Below are 25,929 nucleotides of genomic sequence, written 5' to 3'. Positions count from 1 at the left end.
GTGACCTTCACGGTTTGAAGGTGGCACCATTCCTAGTAAGAGGAATTCTGAAAAGCCCAGAGGACTTTTCACTTCCACAAAAGCAAAGCTTGAACTCTCTAGATTTGTTATTATTATGAAACAAAACCCCTCAGCACAATTGTTTCCCTACGCTAGGATGCAAAGCTGAAGAGCTTCCTAACACTTCACCTTTGGCTAAGTGAATCATGGTCCCCCATGATGCAGCAGCTACGTGACGTGGACATTATGCCCTCAACTCACTGTGGCATCACCTATTTTTCTTCCAGCAAACTCTCCCATTCCTGGCCTCCCAAACAATTTTACCATCCCTCTGCCAGTATCATCCTGGTAGCATTACCCTCATAAGTCCTCAACATGTAAGAACCTCCCCACTTTCCTTGCAGTGGAGATCATCTGGTTTCTCAGGGAGGGAAAGTGAGCAAAGCCACCCCTGGGCAATGCTGGAGGAGACTGAGATCAAACTTGTGTCCTAATGCACCAGGGAATGCTGGCTTCTCTCTGGCCCAAAACAGAAGGAAGTTTCTCATGGCTGAGTCCTCAGTCCTGCCATGCAACTCCTTTGCCCCCATCCCTTTCCCTGGGATTTGATGGAACTGACCAATCAATGTCTCTGTGTCCAGGGAACCTCACTGCAGCACATCCATACTTGGAGCTCTGCCCAGCTGCAGGAATGGAGACTTCCCACTGTAGATTTTGGGTGGAGATCAGAAGCAGGAGAAAAATCCCCGTAACAACCCAGAGAACTCTTGGGGGTATTGGAAAGTCCTCTCATTTCTTATTAATCACTTAGGCCAAGAACTCAAGTATAGGCAGTGTGTTGGCCAGGGTTGTTTTCCTTGCAGTTATCCACATGCAATTCATGCCTTGGAAAATGACCCATTTACCATCATGCATTGTTGCTTAGCTACACGCACTTTCCCACTAAGTTTTCCCAAATGGAAACATGGCTCTATTTGCTTTGGAGATCATTTTCCCTGGCTTTCTCTGCTTTACAGTAAATAAGCATAAGAAGAAGAGCCTCTGAATGCTGAGTGGAGAAATAAAACAAACAGCGTGGTGTAGGGTGAGCATTTGAAATCCAGCATGTGAATGCAATGCCTTGCTTGTCCAGCCAAGGTGATGGGCAGGGATGGTTTGAGCAAAGGCAACTTGCAGGTCAGGCTCATTAAGACCTTTTTTTGTGTGTCCTTTGCATAAAAGTTCTTTCCCCACTGAAGATTTCCAAACAATTTTGTTGAATAATTCTGTGTTCCCAAGAGAAGAGTATTATTTCCCTGGAGGACAGGTGGGACTTAGGGGCACTGAGAACTCACTCTGTGCCTTGTGGAATCCTAGGTAACCTCTAGAAACATGCAGGAAAACACCTCCCTTATACCTGCAAACCAGCACACAGTTTTGTGCCACTAGACAAGACTTTATCCATCAAACCCCAACATTTCCCACGTTCACTAAGTCCTGACTATGCTGTCATAGTGTGTGGTGGTCACAGGCTGGCAGATCTGCCACTGCAGCATGAAGTTCACTTCCCAGCACACCAGGTAAATCTTTGGGCTATTAGCTGGAATCCTGAGCCCACCAGTGCCTATGCTGCACAGATGTCCTCAGAACATGCAACAAATCCAGTTTTTGGAAAGCACAAGCTTTACAGCCCATGCACAGAGGGACTGCGCAGCACATGTTCGGCTGTGTCCTGGGATCACTGGTCTTGCTCAGCATGTGCCTTAGGGCTGAGCTGTGCCGGCATAGTGCTTGTGTCCAGGATTTCCAGATGTCCAGCAGTTCATCTGTTCCTCAAAGATCAGACAAAACTTGCAACATCTTCAAATTTTGCTAAGGACAAAGCTTTTGGGTAAAAAGGCAGCCAAGTCTCTCTCACAACACATAAGTTAGTACAGAACTCAGTGTAAAACCTTTTGTTTTCTGGTGCCGTGAATGTGCTGGACAGGAGCTCTTTGTGGAGAGCAGACACAGCCGTCAGCTGCTGGAGCTCCCAGGAGTGGGATGCTCTGAAGGGTGAGCTCTGCCCTGCCTTCTGCTGACAAAGCATAAAATGCATATTGTCTCCGAACAGAAAAAGGGGAGAAACAAAGTAAATAATGTGATGCTGATTACCAGGCCAAAACTAAGGTTTAATACAAGAGTTTGCAGGGTGCCAGAAAGCGAAGAGGGATTTCCTAACTATGCAAATCCCGGCCGGTGGGCTGACACATCCCAAACACTGCGCTCTGTCTGAGCTGCCAGCACCTGAAGAAGCACCTTTACTCCCTGTCGCTAGGAAGCTCTTATCTTGCTTTGACCAAGTGTACACAATAGAGCTTTGTTTTGGGCGATGCCTCCCAGATGAACGGCCTGTTAGAAGTGCTTTGAGGAATTAAATGAGTGAAAACAGTAGCAGAGGGAGAGGGAGGGGAAGGAGAAAAAAACTTGCTGCTGCACTACAGGAGAAGTCGGTGAATACTAAACCCACTAAATAAGGAGCTAGGATCTATGTCAGACTGAAAAAACCAAATGTATGACCCGGCTCCCTGCCACCAGAGGCACCTCATGACAATATCTCAGTCCCAAAGTGGGAATCCACTTCACTGTCCCCTGCGTCCCTGCAGCAAGGGTAGGGATGCTGTTGCTTGGGGATGCTGCCCAGGTCCAGCTCCCCACACACCAAGCTCAGGCACCTCATCCTCATGGTATGGCCTCCTGGCCCCATCTCTCTGCAGTGGGTGTGTTTCAGCACAGGCATTTTGGGGAGCCCAGCAGCCTCCTTCCCTTTGCCATTGCATTTCTGCAGCTGAGGCCAAATCCTGCTCCTTGCACTCCCCTCTGGTCTCTTTGGTTGATGGGAGGTGCCAGGTCTTTCTTGCCCTGGGCAAAGGATCACTCTGGCTCAGTGCAGGCTGGACTTAGGTCCTGGAGCTGAATCAGGCCAAGGGCAGTTTTGACGAATGGAAATCCCCCTAGTTTTATTGTCTTTGAAGCCTGAAAACACCTGCCTGTTGCTCAGGGAAACAAGTCAGGCTGGATAAGGGTCTGGCAGCACCTCCCCTTTGTTCTGTGTCCTTCCTGGGCACCCTTTGGAGCCCAGTCTTGCCAGCACCCTGTGCCCCCCGTGGATGGTTAGGAGTTGGCTGTGTGAAAATCAAACATCAAAGGGCTCTTCCAGCAAGGGCTATTTCCACATCAAATGCCTACCTCCAGTCCTAAGCCATTGGGGAGAGAACTCTTCATAAAAGGAGAGGGAAGATTAATATTATTTTTCAAAAGTATAATGGGAGGTTTCCTCTCCCCAAGCACTTCAGAGTTGGTTTTTGCACAAAGCCAGAATAATTTCAACCCCAAAGGAAAAAGAAAAATACATAAGAGGAGGTTAAAAATGCCTGAAAAAATAGTTGGTGTGAATAGAAATGTTCAGGTCACTGTCACTTTAGGGGCTGGAAGAGGCTGCCGCTGAGAGAGCCTGATTTTCCACAGGAATGCATGTCCTCCATCCTCACTCAGAGCAGCAGGCTTGTTCTGGATGCCTGCTTGAGCACAGGGAAGTGGGGAGAGCCAAGGACAGACTGTCAGAACTGCAAACTGGCGAGAGGAGGAAGGAGAGGACAAGGGGTAGAGAAGATGCTGGAAGCACTCTGTTGGGCAAGTGGAACAGGAAAAGCCCGCTGTGAAGTACAGCCCTCCCTGAGACTCTCCCAGAGAAAGGCGGCACGGATCCGGCCAAGCGACGGCTGGCAGCGTGCCTGGAGCGTGGCACAGCTCTGCCTTGGAAAGGCACCTGCAGCCTCAGCATCTTCCTCTCACAAACATGCCACAGCATCACGGGGGAACCACAGTCCTGCAGCCTGACAGCCAGTTTCTGCTCTGTGAGCATGAGCCATTGGGCCAGACGGGTGTATGAACAATTATTTGATCATTTCCACTGCAGGAACCAACTTGACAAATACCTCCGATTCACAAGCTTGCAGTCTGCTTCTGAAAAACCAGACCAGGAGCAAGCTTCCACCCTGGAAAAATCCCTTGCCTGTGTCTACTGTGCATCCTTTCCCATGATGGCAAAGGTTGGGCCAAATGCAGAAGGCACCATGGAGCTGGCAAAGCTGCTCTGGGGCAATGTCCCCAGGCTGGTGGGTCAGGGGTGGCAGGGCTTAGCCTGCCCTTGTCCTTAGGTGACTTAGTGCCTTGCTTGTTTTCTGCTTCTTGGTCATTCAGTTTTGCTAGTGTGTACTTCACCTTCCTCTGGACTTGGGGTACAGATGTGAAGCAAAGTGTGGGACAGTCCTTGCAGCCCCAAGCCTCACAGTCTCGGGTGACATGCACCCCTCAGTGATTTTTACTTAAAAGGTTGGTAGTGAGAAAATACTTGTGGATAAGGAAATGCAACATATGATCCTGAGGGCTCAGGGAAACTCTGCTGGTTAAGCCAAATCTTGCCTTTTCCCAATGCTTGAAGTTACCCATCCGTGAAGAGGGCTGGAGCAGGCATCTTCCATAAATCCCACTTAAGCCCTAAAGAAAATGCTTCAATGGTGCTTCAGGTTCATCTGCTGGCCACCACAGGGACAAAGGCTTCACACTGTCCCAAGCAAGCAGAAAAATTCCCCAGTCCCTCAGCTGGAGATTGGAACTGATGGCCAGGGGCCAATGATGGGAGAAAGCAGGAGCAAGGGGTGGTTGGGCAGCAGTTTGTGGGACTGTGCTGGCATCACTGCATGCCCCAGAATCCTTCCTGTGCACCTGAAGCCAAAGCAGGGGAGTGATGGCAGATCTTCTCCCCTCCCCCAGACGCTGCCTATTACCAGGGAGGTGGGGGAACCCGGGGACAGCAGCTGATGCCAGGGTGTGACACGCAGCGGGTCAGTGCTGGGAAAGCCAAGGGGTGCACTGGAAACAGGAGACGCCTGCGGCAGACGACGGTGCCAGTAGGACACGGCCGGTTTGCTGCCTGCGGGGCTGCCAATGCCCTGCCCAAAACAACTCGCTCAGATTTACTGTAAGGGCAGCCAGGCCGTCCATAGCTCGTGGGGAACAGACCAGCCCTGCCTGCAGAAAGGGCTGCGGAAGCCAAGCTGGCCCCTTGCCCAGCGGGCTGGAGGAGGGGAGCGGGGGGGCTCTGCAGCCCTGCCCCAGCACAGCACCCTCAGCCCCGCACCCTCTGCCTGCTGCAGGCCCCAGAGCTTCGCTTGGGAGCACATGAGGTGGATTTCCACTTGCCAGGTGCTTTCTGTACCCGGCATAAGGAAGGGGTAATGCTGTAAATAGGGTCCCCTATACGATTCCACTGCCGGGCACCGGGGCAGCTGGAGGAAAGGCAGGGAATTCCTGACTGTGGCAAAGCCCCTTGTAAGTGGCGCCACAAATGGACTCGGAGGCCGGGCTGGGTGCTGCTGGCTGGCAGCCCGCTCATCCCTGGGGCACTTGGGGCCACGGCCGAGCCGGGAAGCCCCATGGCTGCGCCCAGCTTCCGGCCTTTGTGAGGGAGCTGCTGGCGGGGTGGTGGCAGTGGGATGGCTGCCATCGTGTCATGCCGGCCCGCGCCGCCACGGAGGCTCGCGTGTCCCTGCAGCCCTAGAGGTGCTGCCGGATGGCGGGACACCATGCAAGGTCAGGCTGAGGGGACTCGTCTTCCCCTCCCACGCAGCTGTGCTGGGAGGGAAGTTTCCGATACTGCCGGCTTCCCAGAAGTCAGGGCAGCTTTCATCCCTGGCTCTGCTGTCTCAGCTCATGGTCTTTCCCAGCTCAGCCTGTGACCCTGGCGTGCGAGGCTTAGTGCCAGCGGTGTGGGACGAGACCGAGGGTGTGCAGCCTTTGGGGCCAGGCTGTGTGGAGCCAGCCATGGAGCTCCAGCCCTTCTCCTGGCCACTCTGTCAGTCACACCGTCTTTGCTGGTGGGTCTCCCACAGTGCCATGTGCTGCCCAGTGCCAGCCAGCTCAGTGACATCAGCATGTGCCATGTCCCTGTCCCCTACCTCAAAGCCTCACACCAAAATCCCCTATTCTGGCAGTGTCAGGGTCACTGTGCTGGGGATGCCATAGGGCTGTGCTGCAGGGCCAAGGGCCAGGAGTTTTGTCTCTCCCCTTCCTGGAATGGATGCAAAGCATCCTGCAAGGGAATGCCCATAATGGGAGGGATTCTGCTGGCATGAACCAGAGGTGGTGCCCACCAGTGAGCATAGGTATCCTGGGCTCTGAGGATCAATGGGCCTGGCCCTGTGCAGGCAGTGGCGAATGTGGCTGCTCCAGGGTGGGATGGGGGAGTCAGGGGACACCAGCCGTGTGCCAGGTGACACTGGGTGTCAGGAGCATGACCATATCCTACAGCAGCCATCCCAACCTTCCCCAGCCACCCAGCACTGGCTATGGATGTTTCCTGTTCTTACAAGAAATCCAGCTAAAAACAACCAACTGTTCCAACCAGGTGGGCTCCTCCAGAGCTTTTGTCTCTGCTCTGTGTTGAAGCAGCAGTGATTTTTGCTCAAGAATGTCCAAATCTTTGCTCTGCATAGGCTCTGATTTTGAGCTCCCAAGGACTGAAGGGCTCCTGGCACCTTCCCATCCTGTCCTGACTGCAGGGCCTGTTGCCAGAAAAAAAAACTGAGCCTGGGACTTCCATGTCCGGCCTAAACCTGATGTGCCTGAGAAAGAGGAACACTGACCCTGACCTCTGCAGCCCTCCAGCACCAGCTCGGGCTTAACTCTCTCCTCTACAGGAAGATTTGAAGCCTTCCAGTTAAATCCGGGAAGGAGTTAGCAAGTCTTTGTGGCAGGAGGATTAGAGGCAGAGGTAAATGCTCCTGCTAAGTGTAATCTGGCTGGTTAAAAGCTCAGCTCAGCCTCTATCCCAGCATTGTCCTTGCTTCTTATAAATACAAGAGACAATTCTGCAAACACAGACTTTTCCTACTGCCACGCAGGGGAGTGGTGAGAACTTGTTGTTCTACCCCTCTCCCTAGGATATCGTTAGGATTTATTACCAACCCCCAGTGCCCTCCTTTCTCTGGGATGCGTTGGACACTGGCAGCCTCTGATCCTGCAGGTGCAGCAGGAGGGGGATTACAGCTCGTGGGGCCACAGGTCAGGGCAGGTAAAGGCAGCAGAAGCTTCTGACGGTAGGGAAATGGGACTGTGGGCAGAGCCAGAGCCCTCTTTCTCCCCACAAGCCAATCCCATGCCCTGGGGAGCCCTCTGGATGGGACAAGAGTTGCAAGGGGATAGGGATTGGGAGTCTAGGAGTTCTGCTCACTGTGGAGTATATAGCAACTCAAACCAGAAATGAAACATGACCATAACTATGTAAAAATCGTTTACCGTTACTTTGTTGTCTCTGAAAACTTCTGGAGCTGGTGGCCCTAAGGGGGCACAAGAGGGTGGCAGGAGCCACTGGCCATGTGATGGGAGCGTCTGTATCCCTACTGTCCCCTGCAGGTGACAGGACTCCCTGGGCAGTACTAGCCAGGACCCTGTGTGCCAACCCCAGGAGTTTGTGGGTGCCCTGGAGAACATCCCTTGCTCCCACAAATGGTGGGTGCACATATGAACTCTCCCAGGGGATTACGGCTGAAGTGGGGGGCTTTCATGAGAAGTATGAGCAGGCAGGGATCAGAGTCTTACCAGGATTAAGGTATTTTCCATGCATTTAAACTAGTTGTCATGAACCCAGAGCTGACCCAGAACACAGCACCTGGGGGACAGGGGAGAAGAGGGGGGAGAAGCTCATGGCTACCCCAAACCCACCCCAGGGCTTGCAGGGAGCAGGGGGAAGTTGGTCACAGAGTCTTGGAAGCCCCCAAAGCCTCAGAGATGATGTCTGGTCCCCAATTCACAGAGGTGAACAGGTGCTGCACAACCCCAGTGAGGTGTCTGCTGATGAGAAGAGCTGGGGGGTTTGGGGGCGATAGCAGCAAGTCCCAGGGAGACAGCAGAGCCCTGTGCCCTCTCTGGGACCAGGACAGAGGGGTCCATTGTGGGAGACGTGAGAGCTGGGTGGCTCCAGGAGCTTGGTAACCTTAATCCTCGCTTGGATTAATGCTTAGGGGAGCTGGGGACAGTGTTTAAACCTGCCAGAGTGAGCCCTCGTGTTGAACACAGCCCTGCCGTGGGGTCAGAGGGGGACAGAGGGCACAGGTTGAGGACAAGAAGAGGTGCAGGCAGTCCTGTGGCCTAGTCTGACATGCAGCCTCAGATTTTGCGAGCATGTTCCTGGGCCCTGCCCTCCCTGGGAGCAAAGGGATGGGCAGTGTGAGGAGCAGCTCTGTGGCAGGGTCACTTATGGCTACACTGCCTGGCTCTGAGGAGCTGCTGCTGCTCTGGCTCCACAGGGCCACTGCAGGCTGAACCCCTTGAGCCTGCCCAAGGTGGAAACCATCTGCCCTTGGAAGGATACTCTTCTGGGGAAATATCTGCTTGTAATGAAGTCTCTGGGATGAAATCCCTCTCTCAGGGTAAATTGGCTTCCCTGGGGCTGAGCTTTCAGCCTGGCTCAGAGGAGCAGTGCGAGGATGCTCAGGGATGCTCAGACAGCCCATGTTCCTACCCATACAGACCCCAGAGTGAGCCCGGACCCCAGCAGAGGACCCCCTAGCTTGTGGCATTAGGAGCCACCCTCCTCTGTAGCCACTGGCCATGCTGGGAGGCTTGCAAGGCCATGCAGAGGCAGAGCAACCCCAGCCCCGGCTCTTCCCCTGAAGAACCTGGTCCCAGCCTACCAGGACTCCATACCAGGTCCCTGTCCCCAGCCCCAGCTGAGCCGGAAATGCCACATGGATACCCTTAGAGGAGGTTCCCACCCCTTGGCAGTGTGGGTACAGCTCTCTCCTGAGCATCCCCCGGTCCCAGCTCTTTACCAGGCACCTGGCTTCAGCATGAAGGTGCCCCTGGACTCCAAGCACCATTTGCACCTCCTCCACCACTCCAAAGGCTTGGCCCCTCATGGGAATCCCCTGTCCTGTGCCTAATCCATGGTTCTGTGCTGCCCAAACCTTCCACCAGTCCCAGGGAGCTACCACAGGACATTGTCACCCATCCTGATGTGGCCAATGTCACCTTGGGTGCCTCCCTAGTGGGATGGGAGTGGCCTTGCAGGGGCTGCAGGTGCTGTGTGCCTGTCCCCTGGGGCAGCGAGGCAGGATGGGATGTGCTGTTCTAAGTGGCATCTTAACTAGATCTGATCCAGTCTTGCAAAGCCACAGCGCCTTCAATTCCCTTAGCACTCCAAATCTGCTACTGTGCATCTAAGCGGATTATTTTAAATACCCCATGATGGACTGCTCCTTTGTAATATAAACCAGCCTCATGTGTCCCATTCCCCTCCTATTTGCTGTAATTTAGCTGCAGCTGTGACAGCTAGAAGTCTCCCCAGCTCCCCAGGAAACATCCCTTGTACCAGCCCCTTCCCCAAATCCTATCTCCCCTGTGCTGCTGGATCCTGTGGATGCTCCCATCCACACAGCTTTTAAGCTCTTGGGGTGAGTGATGGCTGTGGGATGTGCTGCCCCAGAGCCCCAGAGCTGCTTCATCTCTACCCAGAACTGAGCCCTGCACCAGCATCACCCCCACTTGCACCTTGGTGCCAGGTTGCTCCTCAGCTGCTTTCACCCGGGCCATGCAGGAGCCCTTTGGGTGGGTTTTGCCAGTTTTTGGGTTTTTGCTTGAGCTGACTGGCTCTGACACTTCAGTCCTGCCGAGAGGTCAGCCAAGAGAGAATATCCTGCCTCCCATTCCCACTGGAGTGGGGGTTTGGGGAGCACAGGGGCTGTCCTGGAGCCCACCCAGTCCCATTCTCAGCAATGGCAAAGAAGCTGCCACTTTTCCAAGTGCTTCCCTTTGGGGCTTGTCTGATTAACGAGGGCTTGTTATTTCCAAACTGTTTGAAATCGTGTTTATTTTATCTGCCGCTGGATTCCTCTGACTCAGGGCTCATCGTTAACTGCCAAAGATGAGTGACAGATCCCACTAATTACAGCTAATGATGGCCTTAAAGGATCTCTGCACACACACGTGTGTTTGTGTGCACACATGCCAAGGGCCATTTATAATTTAAAGTGGGGAGGTCGTTAGCATAAACCATGCCCGGATTAATTGCAGAGAGCAGCCTCTCCAGGGAGGATGCTCACCATGAGGTTGTGGTTTTGAGCACTGGATGCTGAGGACAGCACAGGCTGCCTGGGCAGTGGCAGCACAGTCCTGAGCTGAGTGTCAGCCTCGGAGACACCAAATCAAATCCACTGCACAGGAAGTGTTTGGCGAAGAGCAGTTGGGAGGGACCAGAGGACACCAAAATGTGGCATGGACATGAGTGGCTTGGAGCCGTGCAGGGCCAATGGGAACTGGTGTCCAGCCCCTGGAAGAGCTCTGTGGGGCGTTTTCCAACTGTGAGGAGGACCATGCCCAAGAGACCCGGTTCTGCCCCCAGTTTCTGTAGGAACAAGCAATTGGAGGAGTGGGATACGTTTTTTATGGCTTTATGGAGGATAAAGCTGCAGGAACACCAAACCCTTACTAAACACCAGAAACCTCACCCATGGGGCTGGGGTTAGCAGTTCCCAATGCCTTGGAAGTGCTCTCCCCTCTTCAGTCCCCGAGTAACTCCACCCTGATGTGATGATTTTGCTTTTGTTTTTCCCCAGGAAGAAAAGAGGGAAGATGGAGACAATGAGGCTTTCTCCACCCCTGGGCTGGATAATACAGAATGAGCAGCAGCAGCTACAGGATCTCATGGCCACCGCCCTGCCAAGGGGAGGGGCAGAGTGTGCACATGCCATGGGCTTCCACAACCTTCCACAGCGAGGTTTGGTTCAAGCCCTTCCCTAAACCAGCTCTCCACTTACCTGGGCTGACTTGCACTCACCCCTGTGAAGAGAGCACATAGAGACAGACCCATGTGTCCCCTGATTCCATCTCCTCATCCTTCCCCTCCTTGGGGGTCCTAATGATGCCCTTGCCCCTCTGCCTGTCCTGCCATCTCATGGAAGAGGTATCCAGAATGGCAGAAAGGCTCAACAGAGCAGAACAACTGTTCCCCAGTCCTTATCTTTCTGCAAAACAAATTCACCTTTCTTGGAAAAAAGTAATTCAAGCTCCTCAGTCTTCCTTGGAGCTGGTGAGCAGCAAGAGCAAAGTGCCAGCATTGGCTCCCTGGGGAGGGGAAGTACCATTCTGCAAAGTGCTTCTATATTGGTCTCTGCCATGAGCAGGTCTAAATTGGAAGTGATGGCAGCAGCAAGTGCCAGGATGCCGAGATGGACTCTGGGGCCCACACAAAGTGATTTCAGGGGCTGGCTGTTCTTGGCCCGGGGGATGCCTGCCAGCACAGGACACTGCAGTTCTAGTCCCACTAAAGGCTAGGTGGAAACGACTTGGACAAAGGCTTTTGTCTTTCTTGCTGAAAAGACTAGATTCCTGTCAAGTCTGATGGCTTGTGAATTTGTCTAGGATCTTTTGAATTGTTCCGGTCCTCAAAACACTCAGGTTTCTCTTTCTGAAACACCCCCAATGTCCAATTTAAGGCTCTTGCAGAAGCAGCTGTCAGAAGCTGCCAAGCAGAGCTTCCTTTAGATATGCGCAGCCACTCAGTGGTTGAGACTGTTCCTGAAACTGCCCAGGGAGTTTGTCAGGGCCAGCTCTTGCTTGTGCTTTTTGCATTACCAAACTCCTGTCACTGTCCTCCAATCCTTGTTTACACAGGGGTCCTGGGGGCTTGTGTTCTCCTGACCCCATTCTCCTCCCTAGCATGGTTTCCTTTGCCATAGTTCCCCACTGGCATTTTAAAAAGCCTTCTCCAGGCCACCTTCCTTATAGCTTTAAACCCCACTGTAGCAGGGTCAGGAGGTAACAGGAAAGATGCTCTGGAGGAGCCACAGGCTGGGAACACAGGAAGAAGTGTCACAGAAACAAGAGCAGTGACAGCCATGCTGGGCACCCCCTTCACCACATTCAGCATCATTTTGCCAAAGACACAGAGCTCTGGTGGCATTGGTGACCTTGGGGACATAATTCTGCAGAGGCCATATCCATGGTACATGGAGCTGTACTGCCCATGGGAAATGGGTAACTTTGAGGTCCCAGGGCAACTTTGGGGTGTGCAGAGCTGAGCAGTCACTCCCAAGCCCAGGTGATGTTTTTCCCTCTATGATGTGGCCAGGGAGGGTCAGAGCCATGCGAGGTATGGGGCACATGGCAGGGCAGGGTAAGCCACCACGAGGCACCATGCTACAAGCTGCTTGCTCAGCAGCATGCTGAACCCTGCCCAAATAGCCCCTGTGATCACCATCGCCCAGTAAGAGAGCCCAATTGCAAAGAAAACAGGGAAGCAACTGAAAAAATAAAGTGTTGCCATGGCACTGTGCGCGCCAGGTTGGAAACTTGGGATGGTGCCGAAGCACAGCCTCAGATGCTCCTCCTGCCCCAGGATATGAAAAGCCAACACAGAAGGGAGAAAGAAGTGGTGCCAGAAGCCAGAGGGAAGACACCCTCCAGATGGCACTAGGGATGGGCAGTCAGGGCTTATGGGTCCTCCAGGTACTTGGGAAGAGCCAGGGGTGCTGCAGCCACATCTGTGTGATGTGAGGTGAAATGATCTAGCCCTTGCTCCCTGTCTCCTGAGCATGACATGGTGCCAGGCTGCTCAGTGAGGTGCAAGCCTCTGTGGGTACCCCAGCCCCTTCACCACCTGCAGCCCTTTTCAGATGCCAGAAGTATCCAAAAGATGGAGAAATCTACTTAACCAAAGAACAGCCACAACTTCCCAGAGACGTTCCCATGGGGCAGTAACTGTTTTGAAGTGAAAGATGAATAGAGATGAACTGGGCAGACACAGCTTTTCTGGGAGAACTGGAAGGTGATGCAGCCTCAAAATCAGGATCAGAGGCAATGCCAGTGCCTGCCTCACAGCCCTGCACATATTACTGCCAGACTGAGACCACTAAACTGGCACCTATGCCCTGTGCCTCTGGTTATCTCCAGCATTAGCTGGCCTGGGGCAGGACAGGTCATGTCCCAGCTCTATGCCCCGGGCCCTGAGGGTGTGGGCAGGGTGTGGGTGGAGGCAGCGGTCCCTGCCCTATCTGCCAGCCTCTGGGATTAGCTGTGCACATCGGGAGCAGCTCTAGCTGTGCCTGGGTAAGAACAGATAGACACAGATAAGGCAACCTGAATCCTGGGGAAGGCGAGCCAGCTTCATTAATCCCCGTACATCCAGGCGCTGACAAAGATGCTATCATCCCCTTTTCCTCCCCAGCAGCTTATGTGTGGCTGTCAGTCCTGCCTCACACAAGGACAAAACCTGGTGCTTGCATGGGTGGCCCCTCTCTCCCAGAGCTGCTGAGTGGCTCTCATGGGGACACTGCTGGTACAGGGGGACAGTTGGTGCAGGGATGGAGCTGATAGACATCCACAGCATCCAGTGTAGGACACCACAGCTGTACACAGAGCTATGGATGGGGTAGAGATGTGCAGCCAGAATGGAGACCGCCAACGGTATGAGGAACACAGCCAGGATGGGGACCCAGCTGGCATGGGGACACATGCAGGGACATAGGGATGCTGCAGGACAAAGGATGATCTGCAGTATCACCCACCCCTGTAATGGCTTAGGGTCATCCCCACATCCCTCCCCCCGGTCCGGCTCTCCAGCTGCCACAAGCAGGAGGGTTCAGCACTGTGCAGGCACATGGAGGGAGGGAAGCCCTGCCAAGTCCCTGCTGTGTCCCCATCGTTGTCATGCTGCAGGCTGTGCAGGGTCGGGTGCAGCACTCCCCATCCCGTTAGTGCTGGCATGAAAGTGCCGCCACTGCGGCAGCTGGGCCTGGCCATGATCTCCACTTCCAGGTAAACAGATGAAACAAGCGGCTCAAATTCCCTCCCCCCCCGGCACTCCCGGCCACACAGACCCACCATTCAGCCCTGCCGCCCCGCACAAACCTCCAGTGTTTGGGAGAGGGTTCCTGCTCCCGGCGGAGCACCGGGGGGGACACACTGCGGCCGGGCACTTGACACCTGGCCAGGCTGGAGCGGGGCCAGTGGGCGCAGAAAGAGACCCTGTGTTTTGGCCAGATCCTGCCGTGCTGGGGCAGGGGCAGAAAGGACCCCTTGTGTGCATGGGACTCAGGGATGCCCCCATGGCTTGGCAGCAAACAGGGTCCCATTAGGCAGTGGGCACCAGTGGCTCCTTGGAGTGCAAGCCCAAAGGGGTGAGGGAGTCAGAGGTAGGGATGCCCTGCTGCCGTCCAAAAGATTTGCACAAAGTCACAAAAGCAATGAGGATGTTTGGAGTGCCAGCTCCTGCCCCTTGGGCCCTTCTCATCCAACCTCCCAACCCTCTCCCCACATTTTCCTTGGTCCATCCTGCAGCACATCCTGGGATTCTCTGGCCATGGACAGGGCTCAGAGGGATGTCCATCCCTCCAGGGAGCCTGACACCAAGCTGAGCACATCCCTGCCTCACCCATGACAGTCACGGTGGGGCCAGGCTGAAATGGAGAGGGAAAAGCAGGTGGCAGAGCCTGGATGCTCCAGCATCCCAGCTGTTCCTTCTGCTGCCTCCATCGCCCAAAAGCAGCCATCAGTGCTGTTGCTGGGCACATTGTCCCCTCCTCCATGCCTGGCACCTTCCTCCCTTGCTGTCCCTGAGAAGGTGGTTTTCCTCCCCAAGGAGTGCAGGGAAAGCATTTTCCACCACGGCAGATGAAAATGGATTCCAATCCAATTTTACCCTAGTACCACTTCAGTGATTTTGATGGAGCTGCTCTGGATGGGTGCCGGTTGGAGCCAGAGGACAGCTGTCGTGGCTCCATAGACCAGGGGTTTCTTATCTGTGTCACCTTTGATTACTGTAATTGAAATCCTGCTCTGATCTGAGCCATGCCCGAATGTTTCTGCTGCCTATGCGGCTCTCGGCTCGAACAGCAAAATGACGTTAATAGATTTTAAAGCCAGGCAAGGCCTGTAAGAGCATTTCTGCCTGACCTCCTGGATAGCAGCCGACAGCCACCGCTTACCCCAGTCCCGCGCTCTGCTGCTGGCACAGCCCTGTCATCCCCCTGTGACTCATTTTCCCTCCTGGAAGCACAAATCCTGCCTTTCCCCGAGCTGCTCATGTGTCTGTGTTGTGTAGCCTGCCTCCTCCCACCCCTTTGGAGCAGAGCCGGTGTGCTCTTGAGGGAGGCAGGGTCCAGGGGTGCTGGTGGGATCATGGTGGGATCAGCTTCCCTACTCCAGCATGAAATTCCCCATGGGAAGCATTGCCCTTTTCTGGCATCTCCTGGCCAAAAGGGCAGCAGGGGCACATGCTGCTGCCCACCTGCTGCCAGGCAGGAGGCAGGGGATGGAAATGCCACTGCACAGTAGAGGATGCTCCTGGCTTTGGTGCCAAGCTGGACAATCAGCTGTGGCTGGTGGTGTGGCTAATGCTTTGTCACCCTCCTCATGTTCTTTTGTGAAGCTGCCTATGGTGTTTAGCCAGAGCCACTGCAGCAGAAAGGGTGACGCCAGCCCAGACAGCGTCTGAGGGCAGGAGCCAGGAGGACACACGCACTGGCACACACATTCCTGCAGTCTGCCTTGGCCAGCAGCCGGCACAGGGAGCGAGCCAGCCCCGATCACTGTGGGACAGCAAAGCTGGTGGCTCCCTCTGGGTTGGCGAGGTTTTGCTCAGCCAGTCTAGCCTCTGGAACAGGCAGAGGTGTTCCAGGTTCAAAGCTCCATCGCAAGAGGATGAAATGCAAATCCCGAGGGCCAAACCCTGATCGTGCCAGACAATCACCCTGAACCCCCAGGTTTTTCACTCTGGCAGCTTTCTTTCATGACCATACAGCTGAGAGCCAACCAGCGTGTGCTGACACAGCAACCTGGGCTGGAACCAATGACCATCTGACAGAGCCATCCCAAAACTTCATATGCTGGCCAAAGGGAAAGCAGGCTGGCCAGACAGCAGGGCACTCCAGCACCCCACCACCAGCACACAGTCTCCCCCTGGATCCTGGCTGGCCGAGCAGCAGCGTTTCCTCTCACGCTGGCAGGTCATGGGCGGGCGGAACACACAATACTTGGGGTTATCCAGGCCTTATCAGCTCTGGCCACACAGTGCAGGCAGGAAAAGGGTTTCAATCCCAGCCGAGCCCTGTTTCCGTCAGGAGCCATTCCCTCCGTCGTGGGGGAGGGCTGGACTATGCCGTGCTTTTGACACAGGGATGAGTGAAGCTGGACTGTGGGGAGAGCTGGACCACAGGGCTCTCATGCTGCACCCCAAAAACATTGCCAGGATCTCTCCTTTGTGCTAGGACAGCTGCCTGTCTCTGAGCAATGCTGCTGTTCCTGCCCCAACTTTACACAGCAGAGCTGGTGAGTCCCAGGAAAGGGGCTGCCATTAGGGCATGCAGCAGAGGTCTGGGCTGGCTGAGACATCCTTTGCTGGGGGTCACTGCTCCCCATCTCAGGGCGGCATTCCAGAGCTCTGGCATGCCAGGAAAATGCCTGTTCAGAGCTGTACAGGCAACCTGAAAAATTCCCCAGCAAAGGTCATCAATGCCATCCACGAGGGGAAACTGAGGCATCCTTTCCAGGGCTGCCCCAGCCTCTTAAAGCTGCCTGGAGGAAGAGGACTGTGCTACATGATCTCTCCTAGCTCCTCAGCCCAAACCCACAGGATCAGGGAATGCCTGGCCCCTGCTCCTCCAAGCCCTGCAGCAGCACACCAAGGGTGGAAAGGGGAGCTGGTGGAGGCACTGGCAAAGGCTGGGCTGGGTGTGATCCCCTCCTGTTCCATGATTAATTGAACACAAGCTAAAATTAGCTGTGGAGGCAGCACCCCTGGGGTCTCCCAGCAGCATCCCACTGCCCCCCGGCTGCCTGCAAGTGGGTCAGGCAGCAGCTCCCTCCCAGCTGGGCACCCAGGTGCTTGGGGGACCCCCTTGCTCTGCTGAAGGTGGGAGCATCGTTCCTGGCTCCATGGCACAGCTCTGCACCTCTCACCTCCGCACTGCTGCCCTTCTTGGAGGCTTTTCCGTCTCTGGATTCACCAGCAGGGCTGCGTTGTGAGGAGCAGCTGGGAAGGCACACGACTGCCTTTTGGGATGGCAGGAGTGTGGATCCCCGTCATGTTCCTCCCCATGCCTTCAGGGATCTGTTATTTTTAGCCGCTCTCCCTACCTCAAGTTGCTAGCTCGGCTCTGGCTCTTTTCCCTCCCCTTCCCCAGCGTTAATTTGTTTTCTCTGTATTATTTGCAGATTCAGGGAGGCAGAATGAGGTGTTTTGGCACAGGGGACCACTCAGCCATGGCTTTTTCATGCTGCTCTCCGCCCAGGGTTTTGGTTGGGTTTTCTCCTGGCTATTTTTAACCCATGCCAGCAGCTCTGAGGGGATGAAACACCAAGGGTTAATGCAAATTTGAGGTTCCCTGTGGCCAATGTGCCAGGCCAGGTGGGAGGATGCTCGTGGTTGTGCAGGGATGCTCCTGTGGAGGCAGGACAGCACCTGGACCCAGGGCCCAGCTGCACCTTCTGTGCTGGATTACACACAATGCCCCCTGCTCCCTTCTGACCCCCTGCACATCTGAGTCTGCAACCTCCCCCGTGCCACATAAGCTGGGGAGAGCAGGAGGCTGATCTTTTCCCTTGAGTCCAGAAGAAAGCAAACAGGGGGAAAGTTAATTAAAAACTTCAAAGCCAGATCCTTCTAATCTGGTTTCACACAGCAGTCCTGCTCAGTGTCGATGCTGTCCCAGAGGTGCCTGCGTGGGGCTTGGGCTGGGAAGTGCCCAGTGTCACATCACAGGATGTTTATGGGATTGTCACCCACCACTGCAGCCCTGCTGAGCACTGGGGATGGGATGCCACGGAGCTGAGCTCGGGGCTGGGCACCAGCCTTCCCAGGGACTGGATTTTGAAGCCACTGAACGGGTGATTCCACGTGGAGGCTGTGCCTCAGTTTCCCCATGGCCCAGGGCTGTCAAAGCTGCTTGTTGGGAAGATGTTTTCAAGGCATTTGGGGTGGTGTTGATCCCAATTTCCTGGCATGATACCACTGCCCCACATGAACCAGGGCAGGGCTAGGGCTCCTGGGGGGAAGCAGGGGGTGTCTGCCTCAGCAGGGTCCAGCAAAACAGCAGCCCTTGTCCTGGGCTGAGGAGGGACCCTGGCACCACCAGTCCTGACCCCTCCAGCCACTGCTCTGAAGGAGGAAGGGGACACCTTCCTTGCCCAGTTGACTTTCTCCAAAAGGAGCAAAAAATCCTGTTTTTTTTCCAGAAAGCTACGTCACAGGGCAGCGATGCTCCTGCCCAAGTGCTCTGCCGCCTTCCTTTGCCTCCTGCCCCCGCTTTTGGGTTTTTTTGGTGGTGGGTTGAGGGTTTTTTTTCAGAACTTTTGGCTGCATGGTGAATAAAGGCATCCTGCTGTCTGAGGGCTAACGGCTTGTTGGAGAGATAATAAAGCAAAGGGGAGTAAATTAAAGTGACTATAAATAGCACCAGGAGAGGAAAAGGAGATGAAGTCATCTTCCTTCAGCTGAGCTGGTATTTGCATCACTCCTTCCCTTTGCCTTCCCCTGCCCCCTCACCCTGCCCGGGAAACAGTCATTCCCAGACACTGGGATCCTGCTGTGAGCTCTGTATGCCCCCTGGGCCCCCATGGGGCTGAGAAATGTCCCCCTGGGGTGTCTGCCCAGTGCTGGGGGCTTGCTGGAGAGCTCAGCAAGGTGGCCTGAATGCAGTCACTTGGCCCCAGGCTCCATTGCAGCTTCTCCACGGATCTGTGGCATTTCCCTACGCTAACCAGAGCATGGCCCTATGCAGACCAGTGCCTCCAGCATGACCCCAGCACTGCATCCTAGGAACAGCTTTCAAGAGCCACCACAAACTCATTTTCTCCTTTGCAGCTCATAAAACGGGCAGCTAAAGAGACCCCTCAGGAGCAGTGCCTGGAGGAAAGGACACTGCAAACCCAGCAAGTTCACCCAGAAAAGCCCCTCCAGGACCAAATTCCATAATTTACATTTTTATTCTTTAACATTTTAACATCCAAGTTTCAAAAACTTCCCCCATCAGTCCCAGGATACATGGGAGAGGAAGGATCCTGGCCCTGCAGGAGCCTCCCTGGAATTAGCAAACAGCTTCAGATCTCTCCCCAGGCCTCTCCCTGCTGAGGAGGCCACTGTCCCTGCAGCCCCAAGCAACCCCAAGCCCCCCATCTGCCCCCTCACATGAGGTATATTTACATCTGAGTCAGAATGAGGTCACACCACGGTTTCCTTATGTCAGCTACCGACTCCTATTCCTGTGCTATGCGCACACACTTGCCGTGTTATTGCAGGGTATTTATAGCTATTTTACATGTGTAATTATAAAACCACAACTCCACACACACACTAAAATAATCCCGGTGCCGGGATGCAGGGGAGTGGGGCCAGGGTGATGGGAGCAGGACCAGGGCATGGACCGCATCGCTAATAATAATTCTTTGCACTTTATATATAGCCCCTTTCATCTGCAGCTCTCAAAATCGCTTTGCAGGCATTTAATTAAGCTTCCCAACATCCTAATGTGATGACAGCCAAGTAATAATATCCTCGCTTTTAGGTACAAAGAGAGAGGAGGTGGCAGGACTTGCCTGAAGTCTCACAGTGAGTCCAGGTGTCCTATGTCCTGCCCCACACTTGTGGGATGACCACAGGGGAGATTTTGACTCAGGAAGGGATGAGGACCTCAAGATCCTGCCCAACTCCTCTTTTCAGTTTGGGGTGGTGACAAGCGATGACATTACAAAGTCTGGGGACGGCAGCAGTGACCCCAGGGACTGCTGGGCTGCAGCTGCCCATCAGCTGGATCAGCAGGTGGAGGAGACAGATGCATCCTGACAAACTCATGGGTGAGAGCTTGGGGGAGAGCAATAAATGAGATGACAAGTCTGAAAGGGCTGATTTATGAGGAATATTAAGAGTCGTAATCCTGCCTGGCCTGGCCATCCCCCAGGGAGGCAGGGTGGTGACAAGGACCCAGAGACATCACAAACCAAAACGATTCACTGGGGCCAGCGCCAACATATCTCCAAGGAGGAGGGCTGGAAGCAATTGTGCCTCTCAGGCATCTGGGGAGCTCAGTGTGGGGGAACAGGCGGGTCTCAGTGACAGCCTGGTGAGGATCCCACAAGGATGGGTCTCTGTGGTCCTCAAGGTCTGAGGTTTGTGCTCCCCTGAGAACCCTCTCTCCCTTCCATGTACATCCCTGCTTGGATGGACCAACTGCCTCCCATCCTTGGAGTGCTGCAGAGGACACAGGGAGCATGTGCTTCAGTTTTGGACACTGATGGGATCACAAGCTGCCACCCAGCAAGAGGGACATGGCAGGAGAAGGTGGCCAGCAGAGCAAAAGAGCAAGGAGATGCTGGACACAAACAGTGATGTTGGCAATGAAAGGGGCAGTACTGCAGCCCTGGGGGTGGGGGTCACTAACATTTGCAGAAAAAGCCACTTTCCTGGCTACTGTCTGTGCATGGAAAGGTGGGGGCAAGTGCTTGTTTTCATCCCCACACTGGGGATGCCCAGTAGAGGAAGCAGCAGTGGATACAGCATGATTCTGCACACATGGGGACTAAATGCAAGTTAAAAATCATAAACTGTGATAGGATGCTGTAGCAAGTACCATCCTGCCATTTTATGGTCATGCTGCTATTTTTTTCCTCACAGATTATATCCAGATCCCCACTCTACAAAACAAGCTGTGCATGAGCCCCCCACCAAGAGCCCCCAACTCACACCAAGCCCCCAAAATGGGAGAGCAGAACCTGTTTGGGACCAGAGAGCAATGACACAGACATGAAGCCAGAAAACAGCTGCAAACCTTCAGAGGGACTGCAAAGAAATGTCCCCAAATCAGTGTCACTGAGAAAGGAGAGAGGGAAATGGGACAGGGAGCCAGCACAGCCTGGGCACTGCCACAGGAACATAAGCACCTTCTCATACTGCACCAGCCACTGAAACTGCCCTATGATTTGCTGCTGTCACTGCTCTGAGTGTCACACCCACTGTCCCCCCTCTGCCACCAGCCAGACATCTCTTACCAGGAGCTGTCGGCAGCTCTGCCACCTCGCTGGCCATGATGAAGGACTCGAGGATCCTTGCACGGAGCTCAGGGCCTCCCTCGGTGCTGAGAAGAGGAGGAGAGGTGTGTGAGGACACCAGCAGTTCCATCTCCCAGGAGACCCCCAACTCCCTGGAACAGCAGCCAGCTACCCCAATGGATCTGCTGTGGGACTGAGGCAATGCTGTGAACCCCAGTCTTGTGTGTGTACATCATGCCTGGTCACTTTGGGAATGGGAGCCATGTCTGAGCATCACAGCTGGAATGGCACCTCCCAGATGTGGCCTCCCCCTTGGGAGAGCCCTGTGCCTGGGGCACTGGTGTACTGTCATACAGAAAACCCAGCTTGGTTGGGTCAGCCTGTCCATGGGCACCCTCCTCTCCCCTGTCCTGCCCTGTGCATGGCAGGGGAGCTCACCTGGCTGCTGGAGGGCGCAGAAGCAGCTCCCCAAAGAGCTCCCCGAGGAGCCGGGGCGAGGGGCGGCTGCGGTGGCCGCCCTGGCACAGGTGACAGAAGTGGCGGGCGAGCTGGCGCAGGAGCAGTGCCTGTGGCTGTGGCAGGGCTGGGGGGGCCAGCAGGGCTCTGGCTCGCTGGCCACATTCCTCCAGGCTTGGGGTCTCTGTAGCAGAGGGGACACAGGAAAAAAATGGTCAGTGTGGGAGGTCAAGGGCATCTCCATGCCTCTCATGGGAGACCAGCACTTACCAGCACACAGGGCATGAGCTGTGGCAGCTCTCTACTCCCCCCAGAGACCCAAAACAACCTGACCTCCACCTCTCCCACTACTATTTCTTTGCAGCCCATCCCTTCCCAGACAGGCCATGGACTCAGGAATATCCCAGGGTCTGCAGAGATGATTTCTTCAGGGTCTTGGCCACTTCTTCCTGGGGTTTGCCTGCCCCATTTACCCACTCACACCACCCCAGATCAGGTTGTCAGGTGCCTTTAGTACATTCCCCCTGACAGCACATCCAGGGAGGGAGCTCAGAGGGCTGAGCTGCTCACCTCGTAGGGGCTGCACCTCAAAATCCCTCTGTGCTGCTCGAATGGAGAACAGTGAGAGCCCTGCCCTGGTGCACAGCAAAGCCACTATGCCCTGGTGCATAGTAAAGGCAGAGCAAAGCAGAGGTAGGAAAATGGGCACCAGCTTGAAGATCTACTGAATTTAAAGGCTCCCCTGCAAAAACAGCGATCTGGGAGGGAAAAGGGTTTTTAAGAAGAAAAAATAATGTGCAATTGGGGTGCAGGTGGGGCTGCAGTGAGGCTCCTGTATCATGGTCTCACACCCCATGAAACACAGCACAGGCAGGGCTGACTGGGATGCAGCTGCTTCTAGTGGTAATCGAATTGCCCATATGAATAAAACCAGGCACTTAATGGCATTGCATTTCAGAGAGGTGCTGCCAAAACCACTGTCACGGGTGCCCTGAGCAGCCCACAGCCCCCGAGTTCCCATCATGTCCCCAGTGCCCTCTGGCAGCTTTGGCCGGGGCTCCCTGGTCTTGTGAGCAGTGAGCTCAGCGCCCTGGGACTGCGATGCTGCCCCAGGCACAGGAAACAGCCACTCTCCAGCCTCCTCCATTCCTGCCTTGTCCCAGTCCTTTTATCTGCTGGGGACAGGGAAGTCCCCAGGGCTGGGTTGCTCTCAGCCGGCTTCAAAGCCCTGCTCTGACAGCCGGGGGCTGACTCAGCTCCCCGTGGCTCTTTGCACCAGGACTGAGGCTTGGCCAATGCCCAGCCAGCTCCCAACATCCATCCTTGGAGCCAGGGTGCACCAGAGCTGGAGGGGCAGGGGTCTGGGTTCCCCTCCAAAGCAGGTCTGCAACCCAGCCATGTTGGCAATGGGACGTTGGTGAGCCCTTGTATCCAACAAACTGCTCCTGAGGGATGTTTAGCTTTGCTCCAGGCCTCCCCCGCCACAATTCCTGCTTTTCTTGCATCTTTTTGCACCTAGAGGATCCTGCAGGAGAAGGCTCACAGCCAAAGGGAGAATTTGGGGATGTTTTCCCCTTCCTTTGGAAGGTGGTCATCTTGCTGCTTTCCCAGCTCTCAGCCTCAAGCAGGGCAGAGGAGCCTTGCAGGGCAGGCTGCCAAAACCCAGCACCGTCTCCTCAAAGACTTATATTTTAATTTTTTCCTTTAAGCCCCAGAGAAATCCTCTTCCCATTGGTTTCTCCACCGTTCTGCCTCCTCCTCCTCCTGCCCCTGTTGTGCCAGGAGCAGAGCCCGCTGCAGCACAGGCTTCAGGGAAAGGCGCTTCCCTTTGAAGTTGCTTAACGAGGCAACCCAGCTAATTGCTTCCTAATTGCGTTTTTATCCTTGGAAGGGAGGCAGCCTTTGATTTCTCCTCTGACGGGTGAGGGGAAGGCAGCTTCTCTGTGCCACCAGCCCCAGGGGTATTTCTTCTGGCTCTGTGTCTCAGTGCAGGGCAGGGAGGATGGGCTGTGAGTTATCCCTCACCTTCTCCGTGCGTCCCTTCTGCCTCACTGGAAGCCACAAAGAGCCCGTGGCCTTTTCCCATCAGGACCTGGTAGGAAAAGGCCAACCTAGTCTGGCCACGGGTGATCTTTTAGTGCCTCTTAGGGCAGCCAAGAATATGATCTGCCCAAGCACTAATCTGGCTTACGATAGGGAAGTGATGCTCAGGGATGGAGGGTACTGCAGCAACTGGCAGCGAGATGAGAGCTGCTATGGAAGGGGAAGAAATCCTGGTTTCACAAGCAGCAGGAGGTTCAGGTCCTGTCAAACACAATGGGCAAGGGTTTCCTGTGTGCCTGGTGATGCCCACGGGCCCTCTGGCTGGGAGGGGTTGAGTGGCTCTATGAGGACTCACTTGAAATGAGTTTTGGTCCAGGCTCACTGTTGGGGTGGACCGTGGGCTCTGCTGACCTTGGTATGGGCCCTGCTCTGTTTATTTGAAAATAAATCAAATAAAACCAAAACCTTGATGGTCTCATACATTTGCACAGAGCCTCAAGAGCTTGCAGGGATCTAAAGGCACTTCCTAATGGCACTAAGCTGAAAAAGCTGAGAATTTTTTTGTGCCCATATAAAGCCAGGAGTTAATGAGATTACAGGAAAAAATTCCCAGACAGCAGAGCCAAAATATTATAATAACGCTTTCTTCTGGGGCCAGCATCACCCAGCCTTGGCAGCTGCCTGTCCTGGCAGGCAGCACCTCCTCCTCTGGGCACTGCAGAGGGAGAAGACCACGTTGTGGTGGGGAAAAGCAACCCCTTGGATCTCCCTTCTTTCCCAGAGCATCTCCCAAATGCTGCCAAGCTGCTCCAGCACAGGTGATGTTCCCAGTGGTCCTTCCCAGAATCTGCCCTTAGTGCAGCATTGGGCAGGGGATGGGATCAGAGCTACCCTGGAGATGCTGGGAAGCCTTTCTAGGGGCTTCCCAAAGTTTCTCCAGCCCCACAGAGGTCCCAGGTGTGGGGGGAGCCCACGTGTGCTTACCTTGAGCCATGTGGACCAAGTCACTGTAGAGAGCTGCAGGGATGAGGGGTGTGGGCAGCTCCTGCAGGTACCACTTCAGGGCATCTGCCAGTGTCTGGGCCTCGTACAGGTCCATGTCCACAGCTGAGGCATCTGGAGGGGGACAGACAGAGGGAACCCTGAGCCTGTGGTTCTTCCCCTCTGGCACAGAGCTCACAGCTCTTCCATCCCTGTGGGCCTTCCTCCACCATGGGGGCTTTCTTTTATTTCTTTGCCCATGCCCCCATCTCCCCAGTGGGGCAGTGCATGATTTCACTGCCACCACTCCCTCAGCAAATATTCCTGTCCCAATTTCCACTGACCCTGAGTTCCACGTGCCCAAGGAGAGCACGAGGCAGCATCTCTGCTTCAAGTGAAATGTACATCCAGTGCATGGGACAGATGTCTCACCATTCCACTGGGGTCCCATTGCAGGACAGGACCCATGGGAAGAACTGAGCAACTGCCCCAGGAATCTTCCAGTTTTCAGGGTCAGGTGCCATGTGCCAACCCCAGCCCAGCAGGAGCTGCTTGGAAAATGCATCCATGGAATGGGGTTATGGTTCCCAGGCAATTCAAGTTGCTAAAGGCCAATGGGACCCCCAGTGATCCTGAAATGCTGTGAATGTGCCCCAGTTGGCACCACTTCACCCAGCCCTGAAAGGTGGCTGCCCTGAGGAGGTGGTGAAGGATGCTCCAGGAATGGGGGAAAGCACACAGGGGGTCTGAGACCACACAGCCTGGGCTCAGGACAGAGGCAGTGCTAGGAGCAGAAATGTCCCATGGTCTGTCAGGAGACTGAGGGTAGGATATGTCTGTCTGAGCCCCATGGCCAGGCCAGCATAGGGACATTGCTTCACCATGGTCCAGGGGGAAGAAGCCTTTCAGCATCCTTTGGTATTGCCTCATGTGTTTGTCTTGGAGGTCTCCCATCCTGGCTGGGCTGGGTGGTGGCTGTCTGGAGGGTGATGGTGCCTTTTGCAAAGATCTGAAGGTTTCAAAATCTGGCTTTGATTCAAACTGGACCCAAATGCAAAGTTTTGAAATTCTCCTTGTTGGAGAATTTGGAGGGTGGGGGATACAGGAGGTTAGGAATAATAAAAACCATTTGATATGGTTTGAAATGGTTAAATTAAAAAAAGAAAATTAAATATGTCATTTCCTTAAAGATGTTGTGCCATGTCCCAAATGGCCTGGAATGACAGAGAAGACTGTGGGCTTGCCCTGCTCTGAACCCCCTTCCACTCCCATTTTGGGAGATGCTCCATCTCCCAGCCCAGTATTTTCCAGCAGAAAATGTGAGTCTCCAACCACGCCAGCTGTGCTTCCTTCTGTGGCAATAAACCCAAAAGAGGGGAGAATCTCTTTCCT

At 54.6% G+C, this 25,929-nt stretch overlaps 1 protein-coding gene across 1 annotated transcript in view; it reads right to left on the bottom strand.

The window, feature by feature from the left end:
• PIK3R3 (phosphoinositide-3-kinase regulatory subunit 3) overlaps window positions 1-25,929 on the bottom strand; it is a 76,919-nt gene that overhangs the window by 38,835 nt on the left and 12,155 nt on the right. Inside the window, exons 5-7 of the mRNA XM_014872057.2 lie at window positions 24,541-24,672; window positions 21,496-21,697; window positions 21,058-21,143 (exon numbers count right to left, since the gene is read on the bottom strand). Of these exons, the coding sequence (XP_014727543.2) occupies window positions 21,058-21,143; window positions 21,496-21,697; window positions 24,541-24,672 (420 nt within the window). The remainder of the gene's footprint in view (window positions 1-21,057; window positions 21,144-21,495; window positions 21,698-24,540; window positions 24,673-25,929) is intronic.

The sequence above is a fragment of the Sturnus vulgaris genome, chromosome 9 (assembly GCF_052056855.1).
Source record: "Sturnus vulgaris isolate bStuVul1 chromosome 9, bStuVul1.hap1, whole genome shotgun sequence".
In the NCBI taxonomy this organism is placed as follows: Eukaryota; Metazoa; Chordata; class Aves; order Passeriformes; family Sturnidae; genus Sturnus; species Sturnus vulgaris.
The sequence above is the reverse complement of the archived record's forward strand: the minus strand, read 5'-3'. Positions and strand labels throughout refer to the sequence as shown.